General features: G+C 49.9%; 1 protein-coding gene across 4 annotated transcripts in view; it reads right to left on the bottom strand.

Moving 5' to 3' along the window:
• LOC105888716 (transformation/transcription domain-associated protein) overlaps positions 1 to 22,625 on the bottom strand; it is a 94,653-nt gene that overhangs the window by 12,718 nt on the left and 59,310 nt on the right. For all 4 annotated transcript variants that reach the window (XM_031561720.1, XM_031561719.2, XM_031561722.2 and 1 more), the window contains 9 exons: positions 21,589 to 21,780; positions 18,020 to 18,215; positions 16,597 to 16,862; positions 14,944 to 15,044; positions 12,011 to 12,212; positions 9,456 to 9,617; positions 5,652 to 5,742; positions 4,838 to 5,037; positions 3,279 to 3,540 (listed from right to left, as the gene is read on the bottom strand). In XM_031561720.1, the coding sequence (XP_031417580.1) occupies positions 3,279 to 3,540; positions 4,838 to 5,037; positions 5,652 to 5,742; positions 9,456 to 9,617; positions 12,011 to 12,212; positions 14,944 to 15,044; positions 16,597 to 16,862; positions 18,020 to 18,215; positions 21,589 to 21,780 (1,672 nt within the window). The remainder of the gene's footprint in view (positions 1 to 3,278; positions 3,541 to 4,837; positions 5,038 to 5,651; positions 5,743 to 9,455; positions 9,618 to 12,010; positions 12,213 to 14,943; positions 15,045 to 16,596; positions 16,863 to 18,019; positions 18,216 to 21,588; positions 21,781 to 22,625) is intronic.

Raw genomic sequence — 22,625 nt, 5'->3', positions numbered from 1 at the left:
CGCAATGCCTCACTGCTCAGGGACAGCTGGCACCAACACATCTGCTTCCTCTTTCTCCAACACACACACACACACACACACACAGAGCCACCCCCACCACACACAGACAGACAGAGACGGAGGCGTTTTAAGGCAAAGCACCCACATGCTTGAGCGCTACCACAGCATTTAACATGGAGCACTGACGGGAGACTGAAGAAGAGAAATTAGAGACAACAGCTTGGAAGGAGAAATTACAAGAGAAAATTAGAGACAAAGACAGAGAGGAAAAAAAGAGAGAGGGAATGAGAGGTAGAATACAGTGGGGAACAGAGAGAGAGCAAGAGAGAGAGACAGAGAGGCCTGGAAGTGAAGTGAAGAGAGAATTACAGAGAGAATACCAGAGAGACAGAGAAAGGTGGAGGTGGACAGAAGGTTCCGGACTGGCGGATGGACGCATGCCAGACTCCAGGTGGGTGTGCTAGTGGGCGTCCTCTCTGTTCAGTTCAGATCCAGATGGACCAGGTCGCCACACGGACCAAAGCTCTATGAAATGTGTTCCATCAAAGCTTTCGGATTTAAATATTAAATCATTTAATATTCTAGTTAGCGAGCTTTGATGGTGCATAAGGCTTGTGATCGTTCAAAACTGAACATCAGGCAAACTTCTGGGGCTTTAAAATGACAGGTCGCCACAATGCAACCTTTCCAAAGGCCTTAATGTCTTATGGGAACTGATTGTACACATCACTCTCACACACAGACATACGTTAGGCACAAACTCAGAAAGCTGGGTGCAAAATGATCCAGTCACAACCACATTGACCAAAAACAAAACAAAAAAAGCCACTTTCTTTTTTTAAGACACAGAGGGGGAGAGACCAAGGGAGAGCAGAAGAAAGAAAAGAAAGAGAGAGAGGGAGGGAGGAAAAGAGAAGGGCTGCTCTATAGAGGAACAACAATGCTGTAAAATTTACCTACAGTCAGACGAGAGGCGTTTCCAGACATGCACTGTAACCCTGAATTTATCTAGACATTACCATGAGGAGCTCTATGTGAGAAATGTCTGAATCAGTTAAACCAGACATTACACAGGCTTTACCCTGCCAGCTCCTGACTACAAAGTCCATGTAATGTCCGATTGAGCCCATTTGTGAACAGGGCAGGTCACTGTCCAGAGAATTCACAGCGAGCAAGCCCCTCGCCTTCACTCATACGTTGCAGAAACAAATGTGATCCATTTCAAAACATAGCACAACCACCTAGCTACCTAGCGATAACTAGCTAGCTAGCTAAACGGAACAGCAACACTCTTACAAATTTGAATGTAATGCAACGCAATTCAAGAGAAACGTAGTCATGTTCGTTAGCTAGATAGCTAGTTGTTCGTTGGGTCACACGGTCACAATTGCAAACTTGCTACTGGTAGTCAGCAAAGTTTTTTAAGTCATTGTAGGTAGCTTAAAAAGCAGCTTGCTTTCCCCAAGCTAACTTTTACCTAGCCTACTTGTTTAGTTCTGTAACCCAGTACCCATAAGCCAAGGACGCCCGAAAGCGAGCAGCGACAAGGATTACTCTCTCTCCTCTGTCACCGCATGGTAAACCAAACAGAGTACTTCCGGTAGGCGAGAGCTCATTTGACACTTGTGTGCTACATGTGTGAAAGGGCAACTAGGGACAACATCTGGATCTGATTCTCTGGATACTGTCCGGAGTTCCTATTAGAAAAAACGGCTTCAGTGTGTCGTCGTCGCCAGCGTCTTCTTTTCTCCTCCTCCTCCTCCCTCGTTCACTTCTTCTTGCCCTCCCCTCTCTCTCTCTCTCTGTTGTCTGTCGTTCTCTCAGTGTGCTGCTCAGGCCTCAGCCCTCAGCCATTAAATTAAATCACATGGTTCAGGGCTCCAATTATTCCCCCGAAAACGCACAGGGGAGGGAGGGGGAGGAAGGGGAGCAACAGAGAACATGGAGCGCCGGCTGCCGCAGGGGTCGGCATGTGTGGACACGCCAACACACACAGACACACACACACACACACGACTGCAGTGTTAAAACACTAACATGCACACACAGGCAAACCAGAAGGGTGCCATTTTGACAAGTTCATACGCACACATGCAGACATAACTGCACTGCCATCCCTGACACACACACACACACACACACACACACAGGGAAACCAGAATGGGGCCATTTTGACAGTTCACACACACATGCAGACACGACTGAACTGCCATCACACACACACACACACACACACACAAACGACTGAACTGCCATCACACACACACGCAGACCCGACTGAACTGTCATAACACACACACACACACACGCAGACACGACTGAACTGCCATCACACACACACACGCAGACACGACTGAACTGCCATCACACACACACTATCCTCTGCTAGCCCACAAGCTGAGACGCCCAGCTGGCAGCTGCCGGTGCTGCAGAGTCAGGAGGCCTGGAGAGCCGGCGGCTCCCTCCGTTGTCTGGGGCGGCTGCAGTGGGAGACCGCTGGCCCTGCAGCACCACTGGCCTGCACTCTGGGCCCAAAAACCACCTTCCTCTTCCCGGGAACATCCGCAGAGGAGACATGCCTCCCAAAACAAGTCCGCCATGGGCCCCAAAAACCGCTGCGCTCAAATTACAGGGCATCAAAGAAACAAACATAAACAAAAAGCCAGCCTCGCAATGAAAGCAGACACTGACAAGAGGAGAGAAAGGGAGAAAGAGAAAGACGGAGTGAGAGAGACAGACAGACAGAAAGAGGGAGAGAGAGAGATGAGTGGGCTGTTATTGACAGAAATGAAAGAGACCTGTGGTGAGCAGACAACAAAAAGACAAAGGTAGTATTGAGCAGAGGAAGAACAAGAGCGGGCCAGAGTAAGATGATAGAGGAGAGACGAAGAGGAAGAGGAAGTTGGAGCAGAGAGAGCTGCAGCTCCAGACTTCAGCAAAACCACTGACCTCAATGACCCACAGGGAGCACACATACTGCACAGCATCAACACAACCCCACATCACACACCTGTCAGAGACTGAGCTGTATGATGACATAGTTAGATATAGTGTGTGTGTGTGTGTGTGTGTGTGAGAGAGAATGTGTGTGTGATAAACAGAAAGACAAAGACAGATCTGGACAGTAGATGGGCAGTGTGTGTGGGGGGGGGAGAGACGGACGGACAGACTATAACTGCATAGTTACACCAATGAAGCTCATTTGGAGTTGCATTGACTACCAGACCAGACAAAGCCAGACGGGGGTAGGATTGCGCGGCCCAGCCTGCTCCACTGACCTGTGGTGAACTGGCCCTTCATCTTCTGGAAGACGGGGTCCTGGGCGGTGGCCTGGGCGCGGCGGGCCAGCGACTCGGAGGCGGCGCTGGAGAACATGGTGGACACGTTGGAGACGTTCTCCAGGCCCACGCCGAAGGTGCTCACCAGCTTCTTGACGAAGTTGAGCGTGTGCGGCGTGATCTTGGCGTCCGACACGGCGCCGCTTTTCTCGAACGCCACAGAGTGGCACTTGGCCAGGCCCTGCTGCAGCTGCCGCAAGACCTGAGAGAGAGAGAGAGAGAGAGAAAGGAGAGAAAGGAGAGAGAGAAAGAAAGGGGGAGAGAGAGAGAAAGAAAGGGGGAGAGAGAGAAAGAAAGGGGGAGAGAGAGAAAGGGGGGGAGAGAGAGAGAAAGAAAGGGGGAGAGAGAGAAAGGGGGAGAGAGAGAGGAGAAAGAAAGGGAGAGGCTTATGAGAGAGAGGTTTTAACACTTCCACTAAACCTGTTGCTAACACATCAAGGCACCATTAAACCACATATGACATTCAGCTTCTTAGACTCTGCCTGTCCGTTTCTTAAAGTATGAGGTAAAGACAAGACTGTGAATCCGGGAGGTACACAGAAAGACTAAGAAACAGAATAGAGGAGAGAGAGGGCAAATTGTGAGATGTTTTCTCCTCACCTGTTGAGAAGTAACACCGGTCTGATCTGAGTAGCCCTGTTAGAAATGCACTGCTAGCCAAAACATTCACTCTGTATCCATCCATTCAATATTCTAAGTTCTCTCGGCGGCCTGGAAGATGGTGTACTTTATGCACAGGACAGGGACATGAGAGCCCAGTCCCAGACACCTCTTTCACTCCCCCTCTCTCCCCCTCTCTCCCCCTCTCTCTTGGAGGGGTAGGGGGGGTTGTCTTCTCATAATGAGCACTTTACACAAAAAGCCCTTCACTTGTCAGAAAGCCATGGGCAGCCATTTACCTATGGGGCACAGGGAAGAGAAACGCCCCCGGTACGCTTAAGACATCACACCTGCTGATAGGAAAAGGGTAAAAGTGCCACCTGTTGCAAATAACAACCGTTTCCATGGGGGCTTCGCATCTCCATTTAGCCATTAATGTGACGTTACCATGCCTGCCAATGTAGGGAACGAATATGCATAATGCTTTTCACATAGACTGCTGTTCCTGTATGAGCAGCATCCTGTTTGTCCAGGGGTTCCATTTTTATTATTTTTATTTTTTTAATACTCCCAAAAGACATTGCATGAATCGAACCAAAATAAGCAAATGATGTTCCTTCAATTCTGGCCCTTAAAGCCTCCAAACACAGTTCTCTCCCTCTGTTAAGCTGCTGTTAACTATCTTTTGTGTGTTTGTGTGTGTGTGTGTGTGTGTGTGTGTGTGTGTGTGTGTAGATAAGTGGGCCCACCTGCGTGTTGTGTGTGTGCGTGGTGGTGAGTGTGCTGGTTTGAGTTTGGTGTGTTTGTGATGCACTTGTCTTAGTAATGTGTGTCTGTATGCTGGTGTGCGTGCGTGTGTGTGCGTGTGCGTGTGCGTGTGTGTTTGGGCGCCCCCTCACCTCCTCGTGCCAGTTCTCCCTGAACCACACCATCTGGTCGACGATGCCCTCGAGCGAGGAGAGGAGGGTGGGGTGCAGCTCGCGCTGCATGTGCATGATGCGGCTGCAGCGCCACATGGGCGCGGTGGCGCGGATGGGCCCCGGGTCCGACGCCGAGTGGCTCTGAGCGCCCACCGAGCTGGGCTGCTGCTGCCCCGAGTCTGAGAGGAGAGAGGGAGAGAGTTTTACTTAAGATCCCTTTATTACCAGTAAAAAGGAAAACCAATAAACCATAAATTCAAGACATTCTACGAGAAAGAGAAAGAAAAAAACAGAGATGGAACACAGTAAGAAAGAGACAAGTAAGCGAGCAAGAGAGAGAGTGAGAGAGAAAGAGAGAAAGAAAGAAAGAGGCAGGGAAAGGGAGACACAGAGTGAGAGATTAAGAGAGAGCGAAAGAGAGAAAGAGAAAGACGAAGGGAGAGGTGACATTGTGAAGGGAGGGCAGGATAAAGAGAATGGTCAGTGAAGCACAGATAAGAAAATGGCCAAAAATGAAGATTTAATCTCCCAATGCCCTACTTGACACGCTGCTAATTTGAAATAATAATGTCCCTCAATCTGCCCGAGATGTGCCAAATCTCTGGACACAGCAGATGCACCAAAGACATGACACACAGATGCAGACAGCCGTGGGAGACCAGTCTATTCACACACACCACTGCTGCTGTAGAATACACTGCCATGATTATGCCCGTCTACATTTAACACAAGCATGGGGGGCAAGAGGTCAACTGTGGGTGGGTGGGTGGGTGGGGTTTCGGGCGTCACTCACCACTCTTGTAGCGTTCCCTCTGCTCGATCTTCAGCGTCAAGTAGAGCGTGCGGATGGGGAAGTAGACTGCTTGAGGATACACACGGCCCACCTGCGCACACACACACACAGAGTTAGACATTCTGTACAGATAATTCCCAAGGAATTTAGAGAAAGGAAAAGACAGAGGGTTTAAAAAAGAGAGAGAGTAGGGGGGGGGGGGGGGGGGGGGGGGGGGAGAGAAGCCCAGAGTGTGATGGTGGAAAAAAAGAAAGAAGAAAAGAGCTTTGTAAAGAAGAGGATGATGACAGGATGAAGTGGGATAAATATTTAGAGAGAGGGTGAAAGAGGGAGAGAGGTGGCAAGTTTTGTGGGAACACAAGCAATCCAAATAAAGAGAAGAAAGAAGGAAAAAGCCATCCAGAAAAGCATCATGTGTGAAGACTGTGGTAAAGCAGGCCTTTGAGAGCATAAGCTGGGGAGAACACACAGCCAAACATCAAGGGCAGATTTGAGCTGTGGCAGAGGATGACAGGCTCAGAGAAGTTGTGTGTGTGTGTGTGTGTGTGTGTGTGTGTGTGTGTTTGTTTGTGAGGCAGTAGGGGGCTTTTTTGCCAAGGCAATGTGCGGCGCCCTTCAGCAGATTCACAACCATAAAGGACGGAGATGTTGCAGCTTTAGTTCACTACACTGTGTGTGTGTGTGTGTGTGTGTGTGTGTGTGTGTGTGTGTGTGTGTGTGTGTGTGTGTGTGTGTGCGCGTTCGCTCATTTATCACAGTAAAGGATGGATGTGCCTCTGCCAATTTGGCCGAGACCGGAGCAAGGCGGCGCTGAAGTCTTAACCTGTGGTTGCATCATAAAAAATGATCTGAAAATGATATAACTGCCCTGTTAAAAACGTTCACAGAGAGGCCTAAGGCCAGGACTGGACCACCGAGTCTGGGTGTGTGAGTGTGTGTGAGCCTGTGGCCTTTAGAGAAGGCCCTTTGTTCTCCAGCAAGTCACAAGCTCTGGACACATTTGGAGTTTAGGTCAGGCCCTAATTGCAACACCTAAAAAGCCTCTGCGAGACCCAAGTAATTTTCTTGTGATGAGATGATGCCCTCTAAATACCAGTCTTTGTGTGTGTGTGTGTGTGTGTGTGTGTGTGTGTGTGTGTGTGTGTGTGTGTGTGTGTGTGTGTGTGAATGTATAGGTGTGTGCTTGTAGCAGAGTGGTTGTTTAAGGGTGTGTGAATGGCTGATTGCTCGAGAGAAAGGAAGGAATGTGTGGAGCTTACTGAAGGAGACAAGTGTGTGTGTGTGTGTGTGTGTGTGTGTGTGTGTGTGTGTGTGTGTGTGTGTGTGTGTGTGTGTGTGTGTGTGACTCAGAAGACTGGTGTGTGTGTGTGTGTGTTTATGAGATGGAGGTGGCTGGTGCTGCTTGTGTGAGGATGATAGACAAACTGGTGGGAGGCAGCTCGAGAGCACTGATGACGGAAAGCTTCTTCAATCTGCCCCTCCACACACACGCGCACACACAGACGCACACGCACACACACACACACACACACAGACGCATGCACTGCAGGGCCATTAGACGGACATCTGATAGGTACGAGGAGTCTGCACTGATAGCGGCTTGGTGAGGATTCGTCGCCTGTGGGTTTAAAGAGACACCTCAAACCTGCAGTCACTTACCTACACACTGCTCTCTCTGTCTCACACACACACACACACACACCTAAGAAAAGCCTCACGGGTGCCACACTTTAAAAGCCTGCTTAAGCAGCACATTAACTATGAAAGAGGAGAAAAGGTGGTAAAGGAAGGACAGCGCGGGTGGGGTGGGGGAGATGAAGCCAGCCATTTATTAAATGTGGGGGTGTGCCAGTGTGTGCCAGTCTGCATGCTTCTGTGTGTGTGTGTGTGTGTGTGTGTGTGTGTGTGTGTGTGTGTGTGTGTGTGTGTGTGTGTGTGTGTGAGTATGTGTGTGTGCGCTGGTGAAAGATAAAAAGGTGTCAGGTGTTGCTCTCTTCCACTCTTGTTGGTTGGAAGTCGCTGGCCTAAGCGCCTAGTGTGCTTTGCCTTCATCAATATTTCACCCTCCTCTCCCCCCCCCCCCCCCCCCCCCCCAAGACGTGCCCTCTACACCCCCCACTCAACCCCCCCCACCACCACCACCGAACCGAAACAGAGCCTCAATAATTCATGGCCCAAGATAAAGGCTCCCGGGGTGTCTAAGCTCCTCTCTTTAGAGGAGGTGCCGGGGCAGAGGGAGGAGGGCGGGAGGGGGGTGCAGGGGAGAACCTTTTTCCCCCTCAATCAGCATCAGTTAATGATGAGGTCTCCACTGATCAGAATGAGAGATTGCACACGAGAGACGGGTAGAGGGAAAGGAGAGAAAGGGAGGGACAGAGAGAGAGGGAGAATGAGGGGGAGAGAGGGATGGAGGGAGAGAGAGAAAGAGCAAGAGACCAAACAGACTGGATGGAGAGAAGAAAAGAGGAGGAGAGTGGTCCTTCACTAGAGCGGTCTTGACAAGTCAATTCATTAAGGCACACAGGGAGCCAAACACTTCCACACGGCCTAATGCCCCAGGGAGCAGGAGTACGGAGAACGGGGAGGTGTACCCTCCTCTACCCTCACGATGCTTTAAGATGAAAGGCTGCGGATCAACAGGAGAGTGTGCTTCAGTTCCACCTGTGCACAGAGGTCGGGTTCGGACCGGTCTGCATGTTAAACATGCCATCTGGACCCTTACAACTCCCCCGTAGCTCTTCAGGAGCGTGTGAAATCATCAAACACACCTCTCTCTCTCTCCCCCCATCTTGCTCTTTTACTCACTCCATCATCTGTCATTAGGCTCTTGTTACCCTCACCCTCCATCTCTCTAGCACCATCACTGCTCCTTCTCACTCTTTCCACCTCTCCTCCTCCCTCAAACAACCTCTCATTTCATCTTCCTCTCTCTCTCTCTCTCTCTCTTCGTTACAGGCTCTTAGCTGGGAGCGAGGCCTCGGGAAGAGCTGTGAAGCTCTTTGAAGTCCTCCAGCTGGAAATGGCTCGGAAATAATATCCCCATCACACCGGGCCGCCCAGCGCCGCACCGCGGCATTCCGGTCTCAGCTTTAATTTGGCGCTCCGCTGCCGCGATTCCCGCGCACTTGACGCAATAATAACGCTTTACATAAATGATTTCAAGAAGAAGAAAAAACACAAAACTAGGGGCTCAATGGGGATAGCAGGCAGTGTAAAAAATAATTAAAGAAAGACGCATGTGATAAATTGAATTTGCTGAAGAGCGTCCTCTTTAGAATTAGAGATTTCTGTTGGGGGTTGGGGAGAGGACACACACACACACACACACACACACACACACACACACACACACACACACACACACACCATGGCAAAGGGGTCTAATTACAAACGCACTCAATGTAAATACTACTACAGCAATTACTGAGCTAGAAAGCTGTAGATGATTAGACATTGGCCAATTAAGATAAAGGCAAGTTTACCAAGATGCTTAAAGCATCCACTGGTTTGGGAAACTGTTATCAACTGTTGGTGAAAACAAACCAAAGTATACATGAAAGCCACTCCGAAAAAAAAAAAAAAAGAGTAAAGCTTCCTCTGTTCTAGAAACTTCCACTCGTTTCAGAGATCACGCCACAGCTTGAAACCCTGAGAGGAAACATGGCAGCACATACGGAAGGAAGGTACGTTTGCCCCGAGGGAACAACGGAGTGGGACAAGGAAGGTTCGGAGATGCCCAGAGCAAAGGGAGTCCTGGGGTGGCATGAGGGAGGAGGGCGGGGGGTAGGGTGGGAGGGTGTGTACCTGGCTGATGAGGTTGAGCAGGGGCTTGCCCTCGGAGCCCACCAGGCAGGTAAGCAGCTGGGGGATCCAGGCCAGCCACTGGATAGGAGGGACACCGATGCAGTACTTATCCACCGCGTCCGCCAGCGCGTTCTTGTCGTCAAAACTCAGCAGCCACAGCACCTGAGAGAGAGAGAGAGAGAGAGAGAGAGAAAGAAAGAGAGAGAAAGAAGAAGAAGAAAGATGGGAGAAAGAAAGAGGAAAAAAAATGCCATTTACTTTAATCACAATGCTATTTATTTTAATCACACTCTTTATACTCATCCAGCTCATCAAACACACAATCCCTGGCATCCCAAAAGTGTGCACATAAACAATTGCACACACACACACACCAAGGACCACAGCCACAGCTAATGGCTTAATGGCTCGTTAAATCATATCCATGGCATCCTGGCATGCTGGGGGAGCCATTCCATCAAAGCTCATGGATGGGTGGCTGAGAAGCTTCTGGAAAGAGTGGCCGGCTGTGGCTGTGGCAGTGCGGGTGGGGGTGGGGGACGGCAGGTGAGGGCTGGGTCTCCCCGGGCTCTAATGGAGACATTAACTGCTGACCCCGCAACGCTAGCTGGCCAGGCCACACAGCTTGCAGCTAATTACTGATAATCACACACATCTATTCCCATTCATCATCGCTAAATTATGGCAGCGCCCCCACTCTCCCCTCACATTTACACCCCACCCCCCATCTCTCTCACACTATAGAAACAGAGGGGTCAACAGTGCTGTAAAGGCTCATAATTCAAATGCCCCCCACACCCCACTCCCTGCCAGCGTCCTGCCCTGCGCCCAACAATCAAGCCCAGAGGGAGGTCCGCTGGGTGGATTGCGTTGGGTGCGGGCCACGGGCACAGGCTGGCGTGGAGTGGGTGAGCGCGTCAACGCCTGCCGTGTTTACAGCACTCTAATCACACGGCACCTCTGGGGCCAATCATCTGATTAGAGTCACTGTCTGTACCGGAGTGGTCAGACCAGACCCAAAACACACTCCCCACTGAAGGGCCTGAAGGAACTACACCAAAAAATAAACACCCCGCATAAAATAACAGCTCCGTGTGCGTGACTATTATCATCAACCCGCTGCAGTTTCATTAGCACCACTGACTTGTTCATTTGTTCAAATAATTGCCTCCCCCCCCATCCCCGTCCTCAGTCTCTGAGCGGCCCCGTCACAAAGCTAATTAAACGCCATTATCCGCCTCGCGGCTCAGAGGAAAACGAGCCTGGGACACGCGACGCCTCGTCGAAAAACGAAACGAGCGGCACGAGCGCCACTTCAGAATGCAAGCATCCCAAAAAGAAGGAAAAAAATAAAAAAAAACATGACAATCTCCTGTTGGTTTTAGGCTCGGATGATCTACTGATATCCTCCACCCCCATTCATTGATCAGAGTGGGTTGCTTACACGGGGACTTAAGGCTGAGAGTGCGCCCGGGCTCCAGATAGCGGCCGAGGCCATGTCTTATTGATTGACTGGAGGGAGGGGGGATGCTGGAGTCTCATTGCTGCTGAGCGGGGGGGGGGTCAGGAGCCAGGCAGGGCTGGTCAGATTGGACTGACAGCGGGGGAATTAAGCTCTTAACCTCCAGCTGCAGGGAGAACCCATTCAGGGTCCGCGGTGACTGTATGTAACTGTAGGCAGGGGTGAGAGAGAGAGAGAGAGAGAGAGAGAGAGAGAGAGAGACAAAAAAAAAAGAAGACAATAAAAGCGAAAGAGAAAATAAAAGAAAAGGATTAACTAAATAGGAGGGATAAAGAGCCTGAGACTGGGAGAGGCTGAGGATAAAGACGAGATGGAAAGATGGATCTACTGTAGATGGAGGGATGAAGAGAGAGAGAGAGGGGTGCGCTCGATGGCAATATAAGGCTGAGGCGCTGAGGCTAGGCTGGAGCTGGTTAGGGCTTTCAGGCACACAGAGCCCAGGATTGATGGCCAGCGCCCGGGGCCATATAACAGGGGTGTTAGCGCCTGACCTCCGCAGGTATGGCCAAGCCTCAGGGCATTACATCGTATCAGCACATACTCTCAGGAGCATTCTCACATACACACTCTCTGTGCCGCAGCCCCTTAAAGAGTCTCCTACGGAGAACAAAGTCAAACAGAACGGAGTTCCACAGCGGGGGGCTGCGTATTTGGCTGACCACTGAGCTTTTTAATGCAATGCAAATTGTGTTGTATGTGTCTGTTGCAAATTCATATGCAATTTGCAATGATAAAATTGCAGTTGCATGGGAAAAAAAAAAAAAAAAAAAAACACAAAAAAACACAAAAAAACTGTAAATCTAATTATTTCTTGCTTAGCAAAGGACCGTTAAACTCTCCCCCCCCCCCCCCCCCCCTTTTCCTTTTGCTCTTGTTCTTTCATGTTCTGCAGTGCACCGTTCTGGCATAAGGTTCCACATGTCCCCCACAGCGGAACAGTTGGCCAAGAGCCTATTAGAGTAATGCTGTAGTCAGGCAGAACCAACACACAGATATAGAAAGGTTGAAAGAGAGAGAGTGGCAGAGGCCTCACCTTGGCCAGGTACTTGCGGGACTTGCTCTCGTTCTGGTGGCGGCAGGCGTGCAGGTAGCAGGTGATGGCCGAGACGCCCAGCTGCGGCTGCCGCTCCTTGACGAAGATGTTCTCCAGGTAGTCGCCCCACATGGCCCAGGCCTTCACCAGCACGTCGTGCATCTGCACCGCCGCCGAGAACGCCTTGTTCGCCTCCTCCGACCTGCAGAGAGCGAGAGAGCGAGAGAGAGCATTGGGAGATAAAGTTAGTGTGGGTAGGGAAAGAAATTTACTTTGAAAGTCAGGTATGGTTTTTCTTGTAGACAGTCATGAGACACTAAATTAATATCTGCTGGTGTCTTGTCAGCCGATGGAAAGTGACTGAACATCAGTCAATGCAGAAATTGATTTTACTTTCTATATTTCTCAGAACTTTGATAAACTCAAATTCCCAGAGTGCTTGTTCGTGTGATTCTCCAGAACATGTTGTGGTTTTATTATCTTGCAAATGTTCAATATTTCATCAGTCGTTTTTTTTTTTGTATCCACAATGGACCCCAAAGGGGCTGCTCGCAACAGACAAAAACTCGTTCTGGGCACACAAAGCATCAACAACCTCATCAGCGATTGCTTTATTGTCAAAGGACTCTACCAGCTCCCAGATGTCAGTGGCTATTAAAAAGAAAGAAAAAAGCTGACTGGGCCAATGTTCTCCATCATGCCCCAGTGATAGACATTATAGGAACTTTTACAGCCCTGTGCTGGGAATGATTTTGGAATGAGAGGCTCTGAAACGGCCCAACAATGAGCAGGGAGGAGATGTAGTCTGTTCCTGTCGATCAGCTTTGGTGAGAGCTTCGGGACCAAGACAGTGTGTGTGTGTGTGTGTGTGTGTGTGTGTGTGTGTGTGTGTGTGTGTGTGTGTGTGTGTGTGTGTGTGTGTGTGTGTGTGTGTGTGGGGGGAGGTACCAGAGATCAGGGTGCATGAGAGAGATGTCTGCCCAGTCAGTGGTGAATAATCGGACAGTGAATTGGAGCATTTGGCTGGCGGCAGAGCTGTGTTATTCTGGCTAAGGGAGCCTGGGAGGATTGTGTGTGTGTGTGTGTGTGTGTGTGTGTGTGTGTGTGTGTGTGTGTGTGTGTGTGTGTGTGTGTGTGTGGTGCGGCTGTTGATCCCACACTGGGGCTAATCAAAGACTTAAAAAGCTCCTTGGACCAGAGTGACCGCCGCTCTCAGGTCAGGCCGTGTCTACATTAGAGAGGGGGCTCATCATCAAAAGCTTCAACAGCACCTCTCTCATTACCCTGCTGCTGCTGCTGCGGAGGCCAAGGCTGTGACCTGTGACCTTTGGCCCGCCTTCCGCCGTGTCATTCCTCACCTCCTGACGCCAAAACCTGACTTCTGAAGGTGGGCAGGGGGACACCACCCGCAAGCTGCACATCACAGTGGAAAGCTAGCAGCTCTAATGCCCCAGGCAGTAGCAATACCCCCCCCCCCCTGTTTAATAGTTAATATTCCCTCAGTGGGTGGGTGTGTGAGGGCTGGGGGGAGGGGGGGGTCGGGGGGTGATTACATTAGGCAGTGCTGAGGCGGGGGAAAAGAGACTTCTGCTGATGACGGGAGATTCCACAAATTGCTTCCGAGTTAATTATTCGGAGGCGAGCGTTTCATCAGGAGCACCCCCCCCCCCCCCTCTCGACCGCGCCCTGGGGTCACCATCATTCCTCCCATGATGATGATGAGGTGTGTGTGTGTGTGTGTGTGTGTGTGTGTGTGTGTGTGTGTGTGTGTGCGGGGAGAGGGAGAGCAGATGAATCCATGACACTCCTGAATGTGGTTCCTTTGATCTCCTCCATTTTGTGGCAACTTGTTTAAGAAATGCAGGTTCACAGGAAAGTTTCAGGTTTACAGGTAGCACCACACACCGCACAAGCATGGACTGGAGTTGGGAAAATAGCTTATGGCCATGAGTCAGAGGTAGGTCTTACTAAACGCACGCACCCAAACCCCTAAGTTTTGAGGAGACGGGCTGAAAAGGCAACAGACAAACAGATGGTGTGTGTGTGTGTGTGTGTGTGTGTGTTTGCGTGTGTGTCTTCTGCGCAAACACCTCGTCACAATGCTCTCAAGGACACCATACAGCTCAAGGCCACACACACACACACACAGGACGGAACACTCATTTAGAGACAAGAATGAGGAAAGATGGAATTTCCCACAAGCTGAATGTGTGTGCGTGCGTGCGTGTGTGTGTTTTCTTTAGATATGAAGCTTTGAAAATTAAACCTTTTCATCTGACCTTTACCACTCAGCTTTCACTCCTTCACAAACAGAGGCACTTTCTGCACATGTACATATTTCATTACATTGCGTTTCTTTTTGGTGAGAAAACTGAAAGACAAAGACACGCAGAGAGAGACAGACAGCGGGACAGAGGGGGGACAGAAAGCCAGACAGTGACCGCAGGTGGGAAATAAAAATAGAGCACTCCAGCCATGGGAGGGTTTTGCTTTAAAACCAAAGGGATGCTAAGAAGGACATCTACCCTACAGAGGAGAGAGAGACAGCACCTCACGCACACAGACAGCACCTCACGCACACAGACAGCACCTTACGCACACAGACAGCAAGAGCTGATGATGAGTGGGGGAGGGAGAGAAGGAGGGATGAGGGAAGGAGGGGGAGGAAGAAAGGGAAATGTAGAGGAAATAACACAAGCATGTGTAGGATTCAAGACAGAGTGAGGAATTAATGAGAAGGAGTGAGATCAAAAGGATATAGGGAGAGAGGAAGGAGTGACAGAACGCAGGGAGCTTGGGGCAAGATGGGAGAAGAGAGGAGAGGAGAAGAGAAACACCAAGAGAAGAAGAGAAGAGAAGAGGAGCAGAGCAGAAAGCACTGGAAAATGGGGCCGAGCAGAGAGACCTTGTGGCCGCCAATCAGGGGGACGTACTTATTGATCTGAGCCAGGAACATGCCCTTGAGCGCGTAGAACTCAGCGGTCATCTCCTTGGTGAAGTACTTCAGGTTGGTGGACTCAATCACCTCCAGGCCCTGCCAAGCAACCAGACACAGAAGCGATCAGACACAGAGAGCACTTCACCTCTCAACACACAAGAACACCTGATGACAGCACACTGCACTGCAATACAAACCTCCCTGTCAGAAAGAGAAAGAGAGAGAGAGGGAGAGAGAGAGAGAGAGAGAGGGAGAATGTGTAGGCTGAGGACACAAAACCAATCATCTCCATCCGAGACACTAATTCAACCACGAGCACGTCAGGGTTGCTCCCTTGAAACGCGAGCTCAGACTTGGACTATCTACCATGTACTGTGTGCATCATCTGTTTCCATAACAATGGCATTTCTAGTGTACTGAGATATTTCCCCCCCCACACACTCCCTCCCTTCCTTGGCAACATTTCCAGTCCCAGCTCTGAACCACAGGGGGGGTGAGAGGGGAGGCTCTTTATTGCCCTCCAAATTAAGCCTGGAGGTCTGACAGGAGTGGGAGACCCCCCATGGCTCCATCGCCTACAGAGGAGCGGGGAGAGGAGGTGGGGAGGAGAGCGGCTAATCAGCCCATCCGAGAGGTGAGGGGTGAGTAATGACGAGCCGAGGCGGAGAGGAGCTGGCGCGGTGGCTGGGGAGTGAGGGGGAGAGAGAGGTGATGGGAGAGGAGGAGTGAGAATTAGAGACCGAGGGGATTGAGGGAGGACAAGAGACAACGAAACAGAAGAACGAGGAAAACAGTCGAGGCTGACAGACAACATGGGGGAGAAAGACCAATCAGACAGGAGCAGTGGGGGAGAGAGAGAGAGAGAGAGAGAGAGAGAGAGAGAGAGGGTAAGAAAGAGAGGGGAAAAATAAGTGACAGAGGGAGAGAGATGAAAAATGAATCAGCGAAAGTGAATGAAAGAAAGACAGAGAAAGAGCGAGAGAGAAGTGAGAAAGAGCGAGAGAGAAGAGTGAGAGTGAGAGAAAGAGGGGAGAGAGAGAGGAGAGAGAGGGGGAGTGAGAGGGGGAGAGACTCTTATTATAGCCAATAGCTCTTTAACAAGCAACACTCTGCTGGGCCGTCCCTCATTAATCAGAGCCATGGCGCTGTTCCCAGAGCCAACCAGGAGCCCAGCCTCGGCCGCGGCCGTAACGAGAGTGGGCAGACGGGATCAGGGGTGCGGAGGGGCCGAGGGCACACCACAAAATACAAGTAAAGAAATGAAAACTAACGCTGAACAGGAGCAATAACAACACTAATGAGCTGTAATAGCCGCTGAAGATCTAACAGGCTTATTTGGAGACTAAGATACCCATCTTGTGATGTGATGTGATGCAACGTGACTGTAACAGACATGCTGAGAATTAAAGGGGATATTTGTGAGTGGTCCGCATATTAATCAAAACATAGCATAAAACCGTCTTCACTAAAAAGGGGTGGACACAACAGATTGCTTTGGTACAACTGCGTGTTCATGTAAACTAAAATATAGAGAGCCAAGATTAATATTTAAAACATTCATATAATGAAACCTTGATAAGAATGACCTGCTTTCCAGGGCAAAACCTCAGACCGAGGGTCAACCCTCCATCAGGCACTGGCACCCTACCTGCATGCACTCGTTCTTGCCCATGACGCCGGCCAGCTGCAGGTAGCACTTGACCTGTTGCCGGATCTTCTGGAAGCAGTCCACGATGGGCACGGTGGGGATGGTGTGGATGCGGCTCAGGATGTCCAGCGCCACGTTCACCAGGCCCTGCTTGCGGCCGATCTTGCCGTACTGGATGATGGCGGAGGCCGAGGCGTGCACGCCCAGCATGGCGTTGTTGGTGTTGGGGTCGTGCTGCGTGTTCGTCTCGTAGGCCGACACGATGGCTGAAGAGAGGGGGAGAGAGGTGTCAGTAAGTAGGTGGGCTTAAACGTGCGTTTAGTAATTTTAGTATATACGAACATCCACCGAGATTAGCAAGAATGGCCTCCACTTTTTAAACACTGCTGTAAACAAGGAAATATGAAATCTTCTTTTTGAGAAAATATTAAATACAAATTGCACCACGATGTACTTCCTTTGATAAAATGGACTTGGTGATACAGTGACTACAGTCTGCCTACAGCATTTACAGTTGCCGTTAGCCTTCTCATCAGCCTCTCTGAATGCGAGCATATGTTTCCCACCTACATTTATGAGTTCATCTGAACGATCACACAGGCATAACTCAAGAGTTACTGCACTTCAATCACGACTCAAAGGCAGCCGGTGCACCATCGCAGCTGTGCTTAGGAACCGAATCCGTAACCTTGACCTCCGTGGCGCTACACTTGCCGGTTAACAGGGTTCGCGAGCAGGTCTCGCACTAGAGTGGGCACAGAACAACGCTCTCCCGCTGTTACTGTACTGGGTCACACGGCGAGAAAAAAAGACTCTTACATGCTCAGCCACAGTTACATTCGTATCCCTATCGTTAGATTCACATTAGCAATCGACACTCTCGTTAAACATGAAGACCGTTGCCTGAAGGCTTTTTATGACCTCTGTGGCACTTTCCGCAGAGTGGCGAGGCATTCGGAGCAAAGGCAGGTTTTCTCCCTGCAAGCTGAGATAATGACCATTAATAGTCGGGTGCTGCCTGGATAGCTGGAGGAGGGAGCCGAGGTCGTCACGTCTCACTGAATGGATGTGCGTGACCTGCTCGGTTCCATTATTCCAGTTAGCACAGCTACCCGAACCAGATTTGGCCTGGTCATTACACCTACGTGTAATTGGCTCTCCTGAACAAAAGACGACAAAAGAGGCTGCGATGGATCAAGACCAGGGATATTTAACTTCTACTTTCTACTACTAGGTTTTAGTTCAGTTCAGCATTTGTTTTTCTTAGTTTCAAGGGAAACAAACTCTTCTCCTCATACCCATTATAATCTCACGACCAACAAGCGAGTACTACAGCTTGACTGGAGAGTTTCGTGAAGCTCGCTGGATCTCAATGAGCCTCGAGCTGTGAGCCACTTCACTCTTCCTTTTCCGCCCACGCTACCTTGGTAGTGGTGCTGGCGCCACATGAAGATGCTGCTCCAGTGGGAGAGGTCGTCGGAGACGATGGGCAGCCGGTTCCTCCAGGTCTTCACCACCGTCTTCATGTCGTGCAGGCTGGTGTTGCGGCCCAGGTTCGCCGGCTGCAGGCCCAGGTTGATCTGGGCCGCCTCCTGGAGCTCGATGATCTGCTGCGCCGCCTGGCAAAGACCAAGAAAGATGGACAGAGTTAGGTTGAATGACATGGACAGGCAGAGAGAAAGAGATTTAGAGAAGAGAGAAAGGTCTCTTATTTAATAATGAAGCCACGGATTTATATTGAAACAAGAAGAAAAAAAAAACACATTAGTATTCTTACAAATAAGGAGAGACTGAGACAGAGAGAAATAGAGTGAGTCAGAGAAAAAGAGAGTTAGAGATGGATGAGACTCAGAGCTGGATGGTCTCGCACTCTGTTTCATCTTCTGTTCCCAAATCCCCCCTCCCCTACCCCCCTCTGAGAGTGGGTGTGACTGTTCTGGCACACGAAAAACCCAAAGCCATTACCGTCACTGCATTAGAGGCTTATGATCTTTATTGGGGGGGGGGGGGGGGAGAGGAGCGAAATAGAGAAAAGAAAGTCTGGAAAAATGAGGTTTGCGGTGCCCGAGTGAAATGGAGGGATCAATGTAACTTAAAAACAATTTACAGAGAAGACAAGAATGGAGTGAAAAGGCAGGAAAAGAAGGGAGAGGCGGAGAGAGCGCGAGCGAGCGGGAGAGAGAGATGGGGGATTTCTACCATATCTAATCATTTTACATGAAACATAGACCTAACCAAGGGAATTCACTGGCCCTGCCTCAGCCAGCATAATCAATCCAGTTTAGAAAACGCCTGATTCCTTAATTACAGCGTTCTGTTAATCAATACATTTTGATGTGGCCATCGATAGGCCAGGGCAGGATTTGGACAAGTCTGCTTGGTCCGGATTACCTGGGGAGCATCTGATCAGCCCGAACAGAAAATACAATTAAGAGAAAGAAAGATGATGAGAAAAGTAACTGAGGATAGTGGCATGTAATCTACAACATGATTAACAACAGGCAACAGGCAAGTCTGCTATTCTCACAATGTGCCGTTAGGACCTTTAACTAGATGTACGACTCTCTCGCTCACACACAGTCTGTTGCACTACCTGCTTTACAGAGATAAATGTGCCAAATCACTCCATGGACTTGGCCAAATCAAATCCCCCGAAACAAAATAAATGAGGCAATACAATATTTTTCACAATTATCTGTTAATATCAGCTGATGCCACATTATTACCTTAATTCCGAGTGCCCATTCATCATGTAAATTTAATTTTCTTGCAGGTATTTAATCAATCGCTATCTGATGGGACAAAGTAATTACTGCCGTTTTAAACATACTGCTACTCTCCCAGTATGCATCTCTGTCCACGCCCTCCATCTCTCTTCTCTCTCACACAGACACACAGACACACAGACCAGTCCTGTTTCTTTTAATCGCTTCTCCAGGAGGCTGCTCTCTTCACACCCTTTTATTTCGTTCCTCTCGTTTAGCGGTTGAACATGTTGAGATCTCTGGCTGAGAGCCCTTGAGTTATCAGTGCCACCCTGCTCTTACCCGGCAACCAGGCCGGCGCTCAAGTGAATATTTCACACAACAATCTGGACCAGAGAACGTACCGGTGATCTGCGCCAACTCTGGCATATCGCATTGAGTGGACACAGATGCTGTTGGCCTCGTATCAATGTACAACAGTGAAACACTAGCCGCATACTGCTCAATATACAACACTGAAACACTAGCTGCATACTGCAAAGTGTAGGCTCTTCTCGATGCTAAACTGCTGAACCGGTTTTATTGTTTATAAATATTCTGTACGACACCACCGCAGAAATACAAAAGGGAACTTGGATCTGAAGTCCCCCGGTTTGATCCACCCTGGGTGGACGCTGGTGCCAACCAACAAGATGGTTGAAATGAAATCCAAACTCACTCAGACGCGTCTGCCTCCCTGGCACCTTTCATTTTCTCAGAAGTAAAACACCGAGATGGGTGTGGAGAGCGGCGTCTTTTGATGTCCTGCTTAGGGTATTAGTAATGAGGCTGGCTTTTATTCATCTGCAGGTTCCACAGGAGATGGGTTGAATAATTGCCTTAAGTGCTGCCCAGGGCCGCCCCCCCCTCCCTCCCTCCCTCCAGTTAGCTAAAGGCAGACAGCACCCAGAGGTGTGTGCATCTACCAAGATTAAATGTGCAGACACAGTCGAACTGGAAAAAACACACGCTCTCTCGCACACTCTTCCATCACTCTGTAGCATGTTTTTTCCCCTCAAGCCAGAGACTGTTCACACACACACACAGCACCTTAATGCAAAACATGCCTCAATCTTGCCTCAGAATAACATCTCAACCCCGATGGCACATTCAAGCAAAATTGCACTCCAGTGCTGCTGCATACGCACGCACACACAGAGGTGGGCTATTGTGCCGTGTCTGTTTATGTGGCTGTCTTTCAGGCTGCATTTTAATGTCAGACCTCCATTCAGAATGACAAAAGCTCAAGTTAACATTATCTCTGGCACTTCAACAGAGCATGCAGGGGCAGAGAGAGGGACAGAGAGAGAGCGCAAGAGAGAGACAGACAGAAAGAGAAAGAGAGAACATCAGGTAAGGAGGACGGAGTAGAGGAGAAAGTATGGCTTAAGTAGGCGAGCCGCGAGAGAGAATGGCACTGAAGACAAGCAATTATTTCAGAAACAATCTTGGAACAGTTATACAACCTTTCATACTACATGGACAGCTCTTTTGAAAGGGACTATGTGGACTTCAAGGGGTGTTTGGGAGGTGGGGTAGGGAGTGTGTGTGTGTGCGAGTGTGTGGGCGATGTGAGATTTGAAAAGCTATGCAAGCTGCTTGAGGAGAAAATCAAAACAAATGTCTGGACACAGTTTTGTTTAGAAGCGAACAAATCAGAGAATAGCCTCTGTGTGTGTGTGTGTGTGTGTGTGTGTGTGTGTGTCTGCATGCGTGTGCGTGTGCGTGCGTGTGCGTGCGTGTGCGTGCGTCTGCGTGTGCGTGTGTATTCTTTGTATTCGTATTTCATGTGTGTGTTCACACACCTGTGTTTTCCCCTGCAGCAGACGTTGGTGAGGGAGTCTTCTCTACACTAATCAATATCCCCAGGTCAGTGTGTATGTGGGGAATGCATGCATGACTGACATGAGCATGTGTGCATGAGTATGTGTGTGTGTGTGTGTGTGTGTGTGTGTGTGTGTGTGTGTGTGTGTGTGTGTGCGCATGAGTGTGTGTGTGTGCATGAGTGTGTGTGTGTGTGTGTGTGTGTGTGTGTGTGTGTGTGTGTGTGTGTATGAGTGTGTGTGCATGAGTGTGTGTGTGTGTGTGTGTGTGTGCATGAGTGTGTGTGTGTGTGTGCATGAGTGTGTGTGCATGAATGTGTGTGTGTGTGTGTGTGTGTGTGTGTGTGTGCATGAGTGTGTGTGTGTGTGTGTGCATGAGTGTGCATGAGTGCATGAGTGTGTGTGTGCGTGTGCAGCCTCCTCACCTGCAGCAGGGGCGTGTGGACGTGTGAGACGATGTGCGGGAGCCTCCTCCACTCACGGATGGCCAGACTGGAGGCCATCTCCACCAGCCGCTCGATGAAGCTCAGCTGCTGCTCCTCCGGGTGGCAGATGGCCAGGTAGCCGCGGTGCATGTTCACCTTCCACGCCATCTCTTTAGGGCAGCTCAGCTCCACCTGAGACACACACACACTCATTAGCATTCCAAGACTATCTGTGCATGTACAGATGCAGCACTTATCTCACACAGACATCCTTTACGAGGACCAAGGAACTGGAGGTCATAAACTTTAAATGGACACATAGCCAGAGGTTACGCTGCAGCCTATTTTGGGTCACATCTCAATGTGTATGAAGAGAGATGGCTCTGTGTGTGTGTGTGTGTGACGTCCAGCAGAGGGTTGAAAATAGACGCCACACAAACATAAATGTGAGCTACAACTTGTACAGTGAGTCCAACGCTCAGGAAAGCAGTGAATTAAGACTCCATGATAGCAGTGGCATTCTGCTCCCTAAAACAGAATTGTTCGCACTTCCTCTCCCCAACACTGTGCTGTCATGGATCTGGATGGATCTCGATCTCTCTCTCTCATAAAGCGGATTAGGCTCTTCCACGGCCTGACCTTGGGGCACCATTTTGAGGAGCACATCAAGAGGAGTTGCTGTGTTGCTAGGTCGCTGCTAAGTACAAGCCCCTGCACGCGCACACACTTACACAGATGTGTTGCTGTTCCCATTGCGGCATTGACGCCTGACAGTAACTTAGTCCTACCGCGGCTGGCACACCTAGGCGCGCAGCTTTTCCGAAAACATCGCAGGCCACGGCCAAATCCTCGCCACATTGTAAAACATGACTTCAGCAGCGCCACAGAGGAATGTTATTTTACTGCGCAGAGGAATGCAGTCGAGATGAAACTAGTGCTTCAGGGGGGGAGAGACAGAGAAGGAGAGAGGGACAGAGAGAGAGAGGGGGAGGAGGGAGAGGAGGAGACAGAGCAAGAGAGGGAGGTGGAAGGAGAGA

The sequence above is a fragment of the Clupea harengus genome, chromosome 23 (assembly GCF_900700415.2).
Source record: "Clupea harengus chromosome 23, Ch_v2.0.2, whole genome shotgun sequence".
In the NCBI taxonomy this organism is placed as follows: Eukaryota; Metazoa; Chordata; class Actinopteri; order Clupeiformes; family Clupeidae; genus Clupea; species Clupea harengus.
The sequence above is the reverse complement of the archived record's forward strand: the minus strand, read 5'-3'. Positions and strand labels throughout refer to the sequence as shown.